This window comes from Protomyctophum bolini, assembly GCF_963924005.1.
Source record: "Protomyctophum bolini genome assembly, chromosome: 1".
NCBI lineage: Eukaryota > Metazoa > Chordata > Actinopteri > Myctophiformes > Myctophidae > Protomyctophum > Protomyctophum bolini.
Genome location: NC_137862.1, coordinates 39,250,661 through 39,263,235, shown reverse-complemented (window position 1 = coordinate 39,263,235; position 12,575 = coordinate 39,250,661). Strand labels below are relative to the sequence as shown.

General features: G+C 45.7%; 1 protein-coding gene across 1 annotated transcript; it reads left to right on the top strand.

The window, feature by feature from the left end:
- The first annotated feature begins 1,004 nt into the window (after nt 1–1,004).
- Nucleotides 1,005–12,220, top strand: LOC308313878 (uncharacterized protein). Its single transcript, XM_080761205.1, has 4 exons — nt 1,005–1,151; nt 2,925–3,035; nt 3,864–9,960; nt 11,787–12,220. The coding sequence occupies exons 2-4, from the start codon at nt 3,005–3,007 to the stop codon at nt 11,929–11,931; spliced, it is 6,273 nt and encodes a 2,090-aa protein (XP_080617331.1). The 5' UTR covers nt 1,005–1,151; nt 2,925–3,004; the 3' UTR covers nt 11,932–12,220.
- Nucleotides 12,221–12,575: the final 355 nt, after the last annotated feature.

Here is a 12,575-nt window from a genome sequence, read left to right as displayed (position 1 = left end):
AGAAGAGAAAGTGGGGGTGGATTGGACATACCCTCCGAAAACCTACTGACAACATCACTAGGCAAGCACTGGACTGGAACCCACAGGGCACTGGACTGGAACCCACAGGGCAAAAGAAAAGTGGGGAGGCCAAAACAGACCCGGAGAAGATCAGTGGAGAGAGTGAGGCAAAGACGACCGGATTATCGTTCGGCCCAGCTGAAGAAAACTGCTCAAAACAGAGTCCGATGGCGGGGTGCGATTGCGGCCCTGTGCTCCACCTATAGGAGCCTACAGGAATAAGTCAAGTAAAGTCATACGCCCCAGTCTGTCAGTCAACTTGACAGACCCACCACCCGCCAATTTTGATATAGGAAAAAATACACATACATACATACAGTACATACATACATACATACACACATGTCCCTAGATTCTAGGGATAATAATGAATACACATTCATTATTATGCCTCATGGCTACACACTAATCGGGCCCAATATCAAATACTTATGTCACATACTTATGTATCATACTGTAAAGGAACAGTATAGATGTTCTGCACAGATTAAAAAACAAACAAAAAACATTTGGCTTTATAATGAACAGGAGATGACGCAACACTGTACGGGTCAATGCATAGCTGACATTCAGTCAGCTGTGCATGCATTTATTTTTCGTAATCAGATTGAGCTACTACTCAGACGACACGTCTGCGTGTTCACGTGCGTCACTTTGTCTGTATAGTCTCAATCCCAATCCCCGCAGGTGTAACTTGAATGTGCAATTATTATCAAAGTTGAGCATCATGAAGTTCAAACAAACTTGAAGCCTTTGTAGACATGATGTCACTGATGTAACGCAATAGAATGAACGGAAGCTATTACTCACATGCCTTAATTGACGTGCGAATCGGTGCGGCGCGTGCAGAAGTATGCCGGCCCGGGAATCTGTTTGGGTATTACAGAAGTACATTCTGTACATGGAGGATTCTCTCCAGCCTTCAGGAATGTCCGAATGTGTGTTATCTGCCAGAGCATAGGTATAAGAGTTCCCCTGCCGTAGGCCTACTTACATACGAGAAAAGAGAGCCAGTTAGTTTTGGCTATACATTGTGAAGAAGACCGTACATTTTATAGTATATCCAGCATTTGCATGAAGACGGATATAAGGTAAGGAGTTGGACTGCTTTCTTTTCATTTCTTTATTCTTTCTAATAATAACACAAGATTATAAAGGTAATTGTGTATTTTACAAAAATTGAGATCATGCATACCTGTGCTTTTACAAAAATTGAGATCATGCATACCTGTGCCTTTTATCTGTTGTTTTGTATTGGTTAGTGGCTATAATTTACTATTATAATTTAGAAGATGCTTTTATGTCCAGAGTGACTTACGAAGTGCAAGATCAATGTCATGAATGCCCTTGACATGTGACTACAGGCCGGTCACATATTATGTGGTCACAGAGCACAAAATTAATTAATTAAACGCTAACAAGTAACACGGAATAAGGATACCAGCCTAAACATAGAATCTGTCCAAACCAATATGCAAACAGTATAAATCTATCTAAATAACAACTTTTTAACAACTACATAATTTTGCGAAAATGTAACCACTAACCATTAAAGTGGCTATATACTGTGTTGTTTAGACATATTTGATGATTTGATTGGATTAAATCATCAAATAATACGATTAAAACCAATAATGGTTTTTAACCTGGAATGATGGTTAACATCAACAATCTGATCATTTTGTAGCACTTTCTTTTCATTGCACTAATTGCTTGCCAATTTATCCCGTTGCTTTTAGACGATTATAGACAGGCCTAATACCACTATTGCACAAGTAAATTGTTCCAGATAAGTGTCTGCTAAATGCCTATAAATTATAAGACAAACAATCCACTAAATACATTCAACATCACTCGAGACAGAGTAGCAGCATAGAAGCATTATTGCTAAAGTGCAATAATTACGGAGGATGGCACAAGCATGTAAAGACAATCCTTCGTGAATTTAAACAAAGCAATAATGATATAGCAATAACTATCACGTGGTTTGTCTGTTTTCATTACTGCTGAGTGCTGACCAGGCCACTCAGGTAGGCTATAGTTTCACACTGACACGGATTGCATGCAGAAGTGACAAAATAGCAAATCTACAAGCTCATAGCGCGCCACCGAGTGGCGCGCTACGAGCTTGTAGGTCTGCTATTTTGGTATACTGCAGTGGCTAACTGTGGTGACTCAAAACACAGTCACCCCCGCGGAAGTGCTCAGCCTGGTATTCTTAACCTTAACCTCAGTAAAACAGTGCCAAAACCTATAACCATATTCAAAAACGTAACCCCAGTAAAACTGTGCCTATATATAACCCTGAACTTACAGTATTTCTAACCTTATTCTCAATACAACACATTCAAGAATATACAAGAACCGCCCCACCGATCGGTCGGCGTGAGGTCGGCGGAAAGAACACGAGGGGCGAGCATGTTTTAAGGCGAGCATTTCGGTTACCTTAATAGGGAGCTGAAGCATTGTTTTTCAAGCGGCCACATTGAGCAGTGATGCAGTCACCTCTGAATTGAGCTGTCAGTATACACTATACTTAAACTGGCATTATTACATTCCGGCTGTCAGTGGCCACGTTTGCATTGCCGTGTGAGGATGAATGAAACACACATAGGCAAGAGGGAAGTCGTGCTCCAGTGAAGCGCTTCAGAAAGATAAAGGTCAGGCTAAACCGGCCTCCTTGCTCCGTTCCGTAACAGATAACATGACAGCCCCACTTCATCTTTTACACGTATACGAACATGTTGAACAACAGCAGGTACATTACGTGTTTATAACTTCACACTATTTTGTATACAGATTATTGATGTACATACTGTGTGTGTGTGTGTGTGTGTGTGTGTGTGTGTGTGTGTGATTTTCAGGTTTCAAAGCTGTGGCGTAGATGACGTAAAACAACAAAGTCAACTGACAGAGGGCAGGAGAGAGGAGAGCTGGTCGCACCATGTTCTCGACAAGACGGAGCAGCAGGAGGAGTAGGTTTTGTAGTTCTTCTGTTCTAATAACGCTTGCATTAAAATCTTATTCAGTCCGTTACCACATGGGTTCCCAAAGTGGGGTCCCGGGGACCCCTGGGGGTACTTGAGGGAGTTCCAGGGGGATAGTTGGGAACCAAATGGACCCTTATGCGTCTGTAACTCAGAGAGTGTACAAATGGAACCAAATAGACCCGTAAATCGGGTAGCATAATGTGTGTGAAACTGGGGGGTCCATGACATAAATATGTTTCGGATTCACTGCTAGAGCTGTAAAAATCCTCCCTTATCGGGGTCACTGGCATATGTTTTCAAATGGGGGTCCGTGGCCTAATTAATGTTGATTTGGGGGTCCTTGACACGAAAAGGTTTGGGTACCCCTGTGTTACCAAATAACATTAAACGATTAATAGGATGCAAACAAGAATAATTCCAGGGTAGTGTGAAGACTAAAATGCATCATATCTCTGCTGTCCGGAGGAAACCACATAACTCCAAAATGTTCATTTTTCAAGAAATGCAAAATATACGTTTTTAAGGAAATTAATAAAACCGTATATTTTTTTTAAACAATGCAATACTGCCCCATCAAAGTTGGTGTTGTGACTTTAGATATTGTCAATTATAGAGGAGAGAGGTGGTGGAGTTAGCAGACAGTTTGAGGGTCCAATGGAGTTAAGAGGTTTTGCCCAATGCATTTTTTTACTTTCCAGTACTACTTTCAGTAAAGGGTGTTACATTTTATTTATGCCAAAAAATAAAGAATCTCAAAAATGGAGTTATGAGGTTTCCTCCCGACAGCAACGAAATTATGCTTTGTGATTCCAGGGAGACTTCCGGTGGACAAAGCCCAGTCAGAGGTTCTGTTAAAGCTGGGCCTGGGGGCGTTCTGGGTTACACCGCTGGACCCCGTCTCCCTGCTGGACATCAACACCTGGAATTTGGAAAACCAGCCCCCTGTGGTGCCAGAGTACCTCCCACGTGCTTTCCTTCAACGCCTTTGGCTGCTCAATCCTGAAGCGCGGAGCACATACTGCCAGCCTTCGCCTGATTCACAGGCCGACACCCAGAGGGAGGACATTGTCAATGGCTATGGAGAGGAATCCCAGTGCGCAGTCAACCCCCTTGACTTGGTCGCGGCCGTCTATATGTCTGCCAATACCTTCGCTCAGCAGGACATTGCAGTGCACATGGTGCAGTGTCAGTTTGCAGTTCCACTTGTCCTTCCGTCCGTCATTTCAGATCAGCAGAGCTCCTTCCTCCTTTGGCCTTTGAGAGGTGTTGTGAGCCGGTGGAGGACCACCCACTCCCTTTCTGGGATCCTTGAAGGGGACTTGGCCAGCACCAAGATGCCATTGGTGTCCTTTGTGAAGCTAGGTCATTGCGGTGTGTCCAAGTCACGGGTGCTGAGTCGGGTTCTTGGTGGACCCAAATCCCGTAGTCAGAGCTTCTTGCACAGGGGGATGGACGGAGGAAAGCTGCACCGGAGGCTCTCCAATGGTTTGGTAGAGCTGGCATGGTACCTACCCACTGGAGATCCTGACACGGATATCTTCCATGTGCCTGTGGCGATCTCTAACTTACGCGGTGATGCCGCCGTGCACGAGAAATGCCTGAGTCTTCTATGTCGTGCCTCTTCGGCTGTAGTCGTGTTCTGCGGGAACCTCAGGGAGAAGGAAAAACGCCTTTTGGCCTCCTGGAAAGGCACAGCCAACAAGATCATCCTCATAGACCTATCAGACCCCGGTGAAGAGGAGAACGAGAAAAGAGTTGTCGGGTTCGTCGAGCCGAGACTTGGAGACGAGCTGGGCCTGCCCAAAGACTCGGTTCTGTCAGGGGGAGCGGTCAGTGAGGAGCTGCTGGCAGACAGGTTAGTTGAAAACCTGAATGGTCTGTTACCAGGTAAACTAAAACACGTCACACTTGAAGAAGCGGCAGGAATAGCAGCAGAGCTAGGACTGAATGTGGATGAAGGGGCTGTGTGCAACAAGGCAAGGGCAACAGTTGAGGAAGTGCTCAAAGGTCTAGAGGAGGGGTCTGCACAGTTCAGGGAGGAACAGCTGCCTTTGCAGGGGGCAGCATGGAGTACACTGTCAGAGATGGAGAAAGAGGCAAGTAAACAAGAAAAAGCAGGAGAGGTTAACGCACAACAACAGAACGAGGCGAGAAACATCCTCCTCAAGCTCAGCAGCTATATAATGACTCCCGCTATGAAGACTTTCACAGATGCATTGTTCACAACAGATAAAATGGAGAGAGCATACTTTCTTAGATGGATGAAGTTAAGCCTTCGGGCCAAGCAAATGAGAGAACAACACAGTCTCCAAGGACCAATACGAAATCAGCAGGAGGTGGAAGTGGAATTGACAAACGAGAATGTTGATGATGATTGCGATGATAGTTTCTGCACAGATTCAACAGAGGAGAATACGTCAGTGGAGGATACGCTTGCAGAAAAGCCATTGAGCGTGGACCACACTGAAGAGAGTGAACCACCACCTCCTGAACGGACAGAACTAGAAGGAGACACAGATAATGATGTTAAAGTACATGTGACAGGAGTAAGTCCTGTAAAACCTCATCTAGAATCAAACTGCTCAGGGGACCTGACTGAAAACCAGAAATTAGAAACAGAGTCAGGTCACATAGCCCCGTGTGGAGAGGTGGCTCTTACGTTAGAAGATTCCACTGACAAGAACACAGAATCAGAAGAAGAACCAGCCCACGGGCCTTCTGATGATGATAGCTTCTGCACAGCTTCAACAGAGGAGGAGAATAAATCAGTGGGGTTCATGCTTGAGGAAAGGTGTGAACCACTTCCTGAACAACTAGAACTGGACACGGATAATGCTGTGACGGGAGACAACCCTATAGAACCTGATCTAGAATCAAGCTGCTCAGAGGATCCAACTGAAAACCAGAAATTAGAAAGCTGCGCAGAGACACTGGTCCAGAACATGTTGGAAGGGCTGCTCAGAGAGACTGAAATCCTGAAACTAGAAACAGAGTCGGGTCACATAGCCCAGAGTGAAGAAGAGAAACTGAAGTCAGTCCTACCTGACGCAGGGTTAGACGTGTTAGAAGAGTCCCCTGACGAGAACATGGAATCAGAAGAACCAGCGCAGAGGCCTTCCAGTGATGATAGCTTCTGCACAGCTTCCACAGAGGAGGACAATAACTCGGTGGAGGATATGCTTGAAGAAAAGCAATTGAGCGTGGACCACACTGAAGAGGGTGAACCTGCACAAGGAGACAGCCCTATAGAACCTGATCTAGAATCAAACTGCTCAGAGGATCTGACTGAAAACCAGGAATTAGAAAGTTGCGCAAAGAAACTGATGCAGAACATGTTGGAAGGGCTGCTCAGAGTGACTGAAATCCTGAAACTAGAAACAGAGTCGGGTCACATAGCCCAGAGTGAAGAAGATAAACTAAACTCAGTCCTACCTGATGCAGGGGAGGAGAATACCTCGGATATGCCTGAAGAAAAGCAATTGAGCGTGGACCACACTGAAGAGGGTGAACCTGCACAAGTTCCTGAACAACAGACTGAACTAGACATGGATAATGATGTTAAAGTACATGTGACAGGCAACAGCCCTATAGAACCTGCTCTAGAATCAAACTGCTCAGAGGACGTGACTGAAAACGAGAATTTAGAAACAGAGGCCGGTCACATAGCCCAGAGTGAAGAAGTGCAACTGAACACAGTCCCACCTGATGAACGGGAGGCAGCTCTGAACCAGTCTGTAGAAGAGTCCAATGATGAGAACATTGAATCAGAAGAAGCACTGGTGAATAAGTATTCTGAGGACGAAGAACAAAATCTCTCACCACAGATCCCTGAAAATGCAGACTTGGACTTTAGACCAACTACAGCTGAGCAAAATGAGCTTGAACAGCAAATATATTTAACGCCTAATGAAAACCAGATCAGTCCAGATGAAACAGATCATTTCTCTCTCAGCCTTGAGCACTTCCTGCGTGAGATGGGGCTAATATTTGAGCTGACCCGTATCAGGCCAGGGAATGGGAACCACAACGTGCTGCGTCTCCCCAGCCTGGCTGCAGACTTGCTGCTCTGCGGAATTCCCCTTGAGATTATGGACGGAGATGCCTCTAACATCCCCATCAGTTGGCTGGGATGTGTACTGGCCGAGTTTAAACGGCGCCTGTCAGCAGAGGATGTCAGGATCCGTGTGTTGACAAATCTCGGAGTTCATCCCGCAAGAAATGGCGAAGTGCTCTCTGCGCTGTTTGGGGCAAACCTCCCCACAAGAGGGAGGGGGTACTTTAAAGGGATATACATGCTGCCTCTATGCGTCACAGGTGAGCTCAGGAGGGACATGGAGTGTGATCTTCTGTTAATGATTGACGTGGAAGGCCTCTGCTCACCAGGATCAAGTAAGGAGGCAGCCGCCCGGGTCCATGACAACGAGATGGCCACAGTAGCTACTGGACTGAGTGACGTTCTACTGCACAACCTAGCCTCACATGGGGCCACTGGGTTTGAATCCAATGTAACGGTTCTGATTAATGCACTTCTACGCACTGTGGTGTGTGGCAACACGCCGGTGTGTAGACTCTTAATCCAGGATGAAGGATTAAACAGCCAGATTCAAGCTTTGCAGCTAGGACGTGTAGCTGCGATCCTTCAGGCAGAACCAGAAAAGACAGAGATTAAAAATAATCAGATGCCAATTTCACCCGTCAAAAGAAACATCCCCTGTCTCATAGGGCCTTGGCAAAACATCTCCATCTCTCAACCAGTTGACAAAGGGTATACTGATGGTGTGTTACAGCTGAAGCAAAGCCTTTTTGAGGCATTTGGAAAGTGTGCAGCCAAGTCAAATGCCGCAGGGCTGTCTGAATTTATCGTTCGGCTGTGTGCCGTTTGGGAGGCGGTGAAAGCGGAGTCGTTCTCCATTGGCCTTGGGAATACTGACGTGGCAGGATCTTTCTCTATGCTGTGCAAAGAGCTTTCCCAGTGGGAGAAGCTTTTCCTTGAGAACATGGAGATCTGGTTCATGGGGGCACAAAAGAGAATCACCTCCGCGGAAACTAAAGTTTCAGGGACAAGGCTAAAAGGTAAACTTCTGAGTCGATTGAAAGAGGAAGCCAGGGAAGAAGTCGAAGCTGAGGTTGAAAAAATCATGTCGAAATTAGAGGCCTATTTGATACAGAATGACCACAACAAAACCTACATTGAGACTTACCACCCAAACATAATGAGCAATATGAATGCACTCCAGGAGCAGGTGACCGAAGAGATGATAGAAAGGCTTGAGTTGGCCAAAGATAACCACCAGTTTTCTACACAGCTGAGAACCTTTGAGGCCTTTCTGGAAAAAGAACAGGAGCTCAAGCTACACATGCTGGTAGAGAACAGCAGATTAGCCAATGTTCTCCTTGAAGACATGCAGCTGGAGGAGGAATTTGAGCGTGTGTGGGATAATGTTTTGGCCACCTTTGACTTTGGACCTCCACAAACAAATGACATTACTACAAGGGTTACAGAAATCCTGATAGATAACCTCATCAGCCGTGGCCTCCAGAAACACATTTTCAGGCTTCAGAACATTGGCAAAAAGAACAGGGCTGGCTTTGAAGTTCAACATGAACATTTTGGATACACTACCAGAATGAAGTCTATGTTTGCGGACAACAACAAAAAACAGAGATTAGATGCCCATCGTTTGGCGTGCACCATCATAGAGGGTTACAATCGCCTTGTGGCAGAGAAGTCTAATCGGATTGCAGACTTCTCCGACAGCTACATAACAGAACTGTTTGAAAATGTTGAGAAGACTCTAAGGGCAAACCCAGTGGAGATACGGTCAGCTTTTGAAGTGGACCTGAAAGTCTATCTCTGCCGCTTTGCATGCAAAGACTTCCAAGACTTACACGACCGCTATGCCAAAGACAAAGATCTTTTGGGGTTTGCCAAGAGGTCCAAAGAGAGACGCCAAGGCGAGTTTGTCTACCAGTTCAGGAAGAGGGACCAGTGTCACAGGGTGGCCCAGGCTTTCACCTCTATGGTCTTCAGACCCACAGCCATGGACTACATCTACGAGTCACTGGGGAGGCGTGTCATGGAAGAGATGGTGAGCCAGGAAAACGGCCAGCAGTACCTGTCTCCCTTGGCTTTCAATTGCAGCTTGCTGGAGGAGCTGTTGGACGAGGACCTCTTCGAAAGCTTCCTGGAATACCTGCAATCCTATGAAAGCTTCAGTCTGAAGAAGATCCAGGAGAGAGTGTCGCACCTCTCCACGTCGGCCATCTTCGACGAGTGGAGGCAGCAGCGTCTCGGAGAGATTGTGGGGAAGATGTCCGCAGCCGTCAGTCAGACATCGGAGGGTGCGAGTGGGAATCTGAGTGACACCAAAGTGCTGCTGGGAAAAGTGTGCCTCAACCTGGAGAAAGAACGGGACGTGAATGTCACAAGGGCCTCACTAGACGGACCTCTGTTCAGCATCACCGTTGAATGGGACTACTTTGTCTCCCGTTTGCTGGAGGCACTGGCTGATATGCGGCTGGAACTGGCCCGTGAGTTCTCCAAGGACACAGACATTGCAGAGCTTCTCCAGGCTCTTCCCGTCAAGCCCCAAGACTCCCTCTTCAACAGGGTCCGAGGGTGCGAGAAGCAGTGTCCTTTCTGTCAGACCCCCTGTGAAGTAGGAGGGGCGGTGCATGACATGCACAGAGCTGTGCTCCACAGGCCTAAAGGCATGCTGTCCTACACATGTCAGGACTCCAGCTCTCTGTCCCATACCAGTTGCCTTTCAGACACAACCACAGATAACCTGTTTCTGAACAAGGACACAGACGGTCAGTCTCTGGCGTACAGCGATTACCGCTCCATCTACCCAGACTGGAGCATACACCCGGTGGAGCCTGACACCAAGACACCCATAGCTTACTGGAGGTAAGGCCAAAGAAACATGTTTTGGTATGTAGTTTGTGTCTATAGCCAGTATACATTTTACAACTAAACTAGCGCCCCTCAATAATAATTATAATCATAATCGTATACTCATGTGAAGCGAGGGGCGCCCACTCTATTTATATCGGCCACGTGATGTCTTTCCTCGTCATTTAGTGCCCTAAACAAACATTAGCTGGCAAACGATTTATGCCATAAATGCTCTAAACATAGACTTGGCTGCCATAATGAAGTATAATCTTCAAAAGCCATGCAATCGCAAATCAAAAGCAATACATATATGGAACAGCATGCAGGGGAATATTTGTAAACAAGGCATATGTGCAGTCATACAGATACTGTACATGAGGTCATAGGTCAGGGCCAATTAGAATCAGGGATTAGAACCATATAGAGTATTAAAAGGATAGAGACCGAACCGGAGCGACAGCCCCGCCCCCCCGCTATTCATTTCAGTGGAAGTTGCTCACAGGCGTTTTGAAGCACCTGGAAGAACGGTCTACTTCCGCATTTTTTCGATTTGGACACCAAAATGTTGTGCCCAAAAGGCGGAAGTGCAAATGAGCGCTCAATGTTAAACCCCAGCTGTTTCCTCGTCCTAATTCCATGGGTCCGCCTGCAGGCCCCGCTCTTACCACTAGGGCTGAGCGCCTCAACGTTGGAGAGCCTCACTGGGGGCTTGATTAGAACTCTATTTAGAATTGGATAGTTTTATCATCATTTTTAAGAGCCTGCTCAGGGACTAGATGGAAATGAGCTCCCATGGCTATAACTCTGGCTCATTTACATGGATGTGAAAACTGACGCTTTTGATTAATGTGATGTCTATGTGTGCACGTCTGTCACACTCTGGTCTGAGTGAAGGTAGTGTAGGCCAAAATTGGCACTGAAACAGCTCTCAAAATACTCCCAAAATGCTCAAAAATGGCAAAATACCAAAAATAGCAAGCTGTCTTTTCTATACAAAAACAATCAGTTTTTATTTCACCTTTGCAGAGTCCACATGAAATGGTCATTCAAACAAACCAAACGCAAAAGAGGTATTTACAGCCCACTGGCCAGGTTGGCTCTTTCAAGGTCTGCTCTGCTCCCTACAATCCTACATTGATTGCGGCAGTGGCAGGTGCTCCTTATAAAAGGCTAGGCCCCTCCCATTTAGACCAAACCAACCCCGGATTGATTCCACAATCGAACCAGAGCTTCAATGTCCAGAGACATCACAAATCATTCACAAGTCATAACACACATTTTAAAGTGTCACATACTACTATGAATGATTCCCATAATATAATCAAAGTCAAGAGATCTCTAAACACAACCCTCCCACTGTTGGCATGTTCCACACACCCCACAGCTAGTATAGTTGCTCCCTTCAATGGAGTAAACAGTCAATTAACTTTAATCAAGCATCACACAATATATATAGTCAAAATAACAAATATCACTCTGCAATCATAAATAATAATAATAATAATAACAGTCCCAGTGGCAGGTTGAACTGCCACAATGTCCCTGACCTGGCGTATGTGTTCATTAATATTGAATGTTACGTATTCTTGTTGTCATTGATTGTAGGATAAAACTTTCGCACACCTAGAAATCAGGCGTGTGCACAGGTGCGTAGGCTATTGGATATCAATGAAAGCAATGGAATACACCGGACTTCCTCAGGCATGTCCGGAGGGACCGAAATGTTGCTTCATTAAAAATAAGAAAATACTTATGTGCCGAGCAAATACACAGTGTGCGGGTCGTGTATTCTATTGCTTTCATAGATAATAATATCATTGTGTGCTTTTGCTTAACAGGTACGTGTTGACGAGATTCAACCAACGGTTTGCAGAGGAATATGAACAGCAGCCAGCACAGCTGCCTGACGACTGGCTGCACGTCACTCGAGAGGAGGCTTTGGAGAGTCTGAGGGAGCTAGGCCTCCACACTGAGCACTGTTAGTTGAGGAGCATAGGGATATTTCGTCGATAGATAAATCGTCTAAAAGCGCCACATTTTGCACAGATGTATAGCCCAGGTCATGCTCTAATGATTTTGCTATACAGGGCTCCCGAGCCGGCGGCTTTCGGGGTCTCCACAGCGGACAAATCCAGCTTTTCTTTGTATTGTGTTTGTAGACAGATTATACGTGCCATTGTCATGGCATTCACTTTGCTCTTACATATCACTACAAACACATACACGACTGCCATGTGAATATTATGGTCTTATATTAAAGGTGCAGTAAGTGGTTGTTGTTGTTGTTGTTGATGATGATTTGGTTCCATTTAAGTACACTCTCAGAGTTCAATTAACATTGATTTTACAATCTAAATTGGGGGTCCCAGAGATAGAAATTCCATTAAACGGGGGTCCGCAGACTAATGCATGTCAAACTGGGGGGGGGAGGGGGGGGTCATTGAAATTAAACAGGTTGAGAATGACTGTCAGTACAAATCTTCTCATGGCATATCTTTTCAAATGGGGGTCATGGGGGTTGACGTCAAAAAGTTTGGGAACCACTGACTTACAGTAGGCTACACGAATAGCAAATTATAAATGTAAGTTGACTTGAGCATGATGAATTAAGGACAAGGGCCAAGGCA

Excerpts from the sequence above, each read along its gene's own strand:
- LOC308313878 (XM_080761205.1), top strand. The coding sequence starts at position 3,005 with ATGTTCTCGACAAGACGGAGCAGCAGGAGGA. Across the intron at positions 3,036-3,863 it reads AAGACGGAGCAGCAGGAGGA|GGAGACTTCCGGTGGACAAA; the intron begins GTAGGTTTTGTA and ends TTGTGATTCCAG. Across the intron at positions 9,961-11,786 it reads ACACCCATAGCTTACTGGAG|GTACGTGTTGACGAGATTCA; the intron begins GTAAGGCCAAAG and ends TTTGCTTAACAG.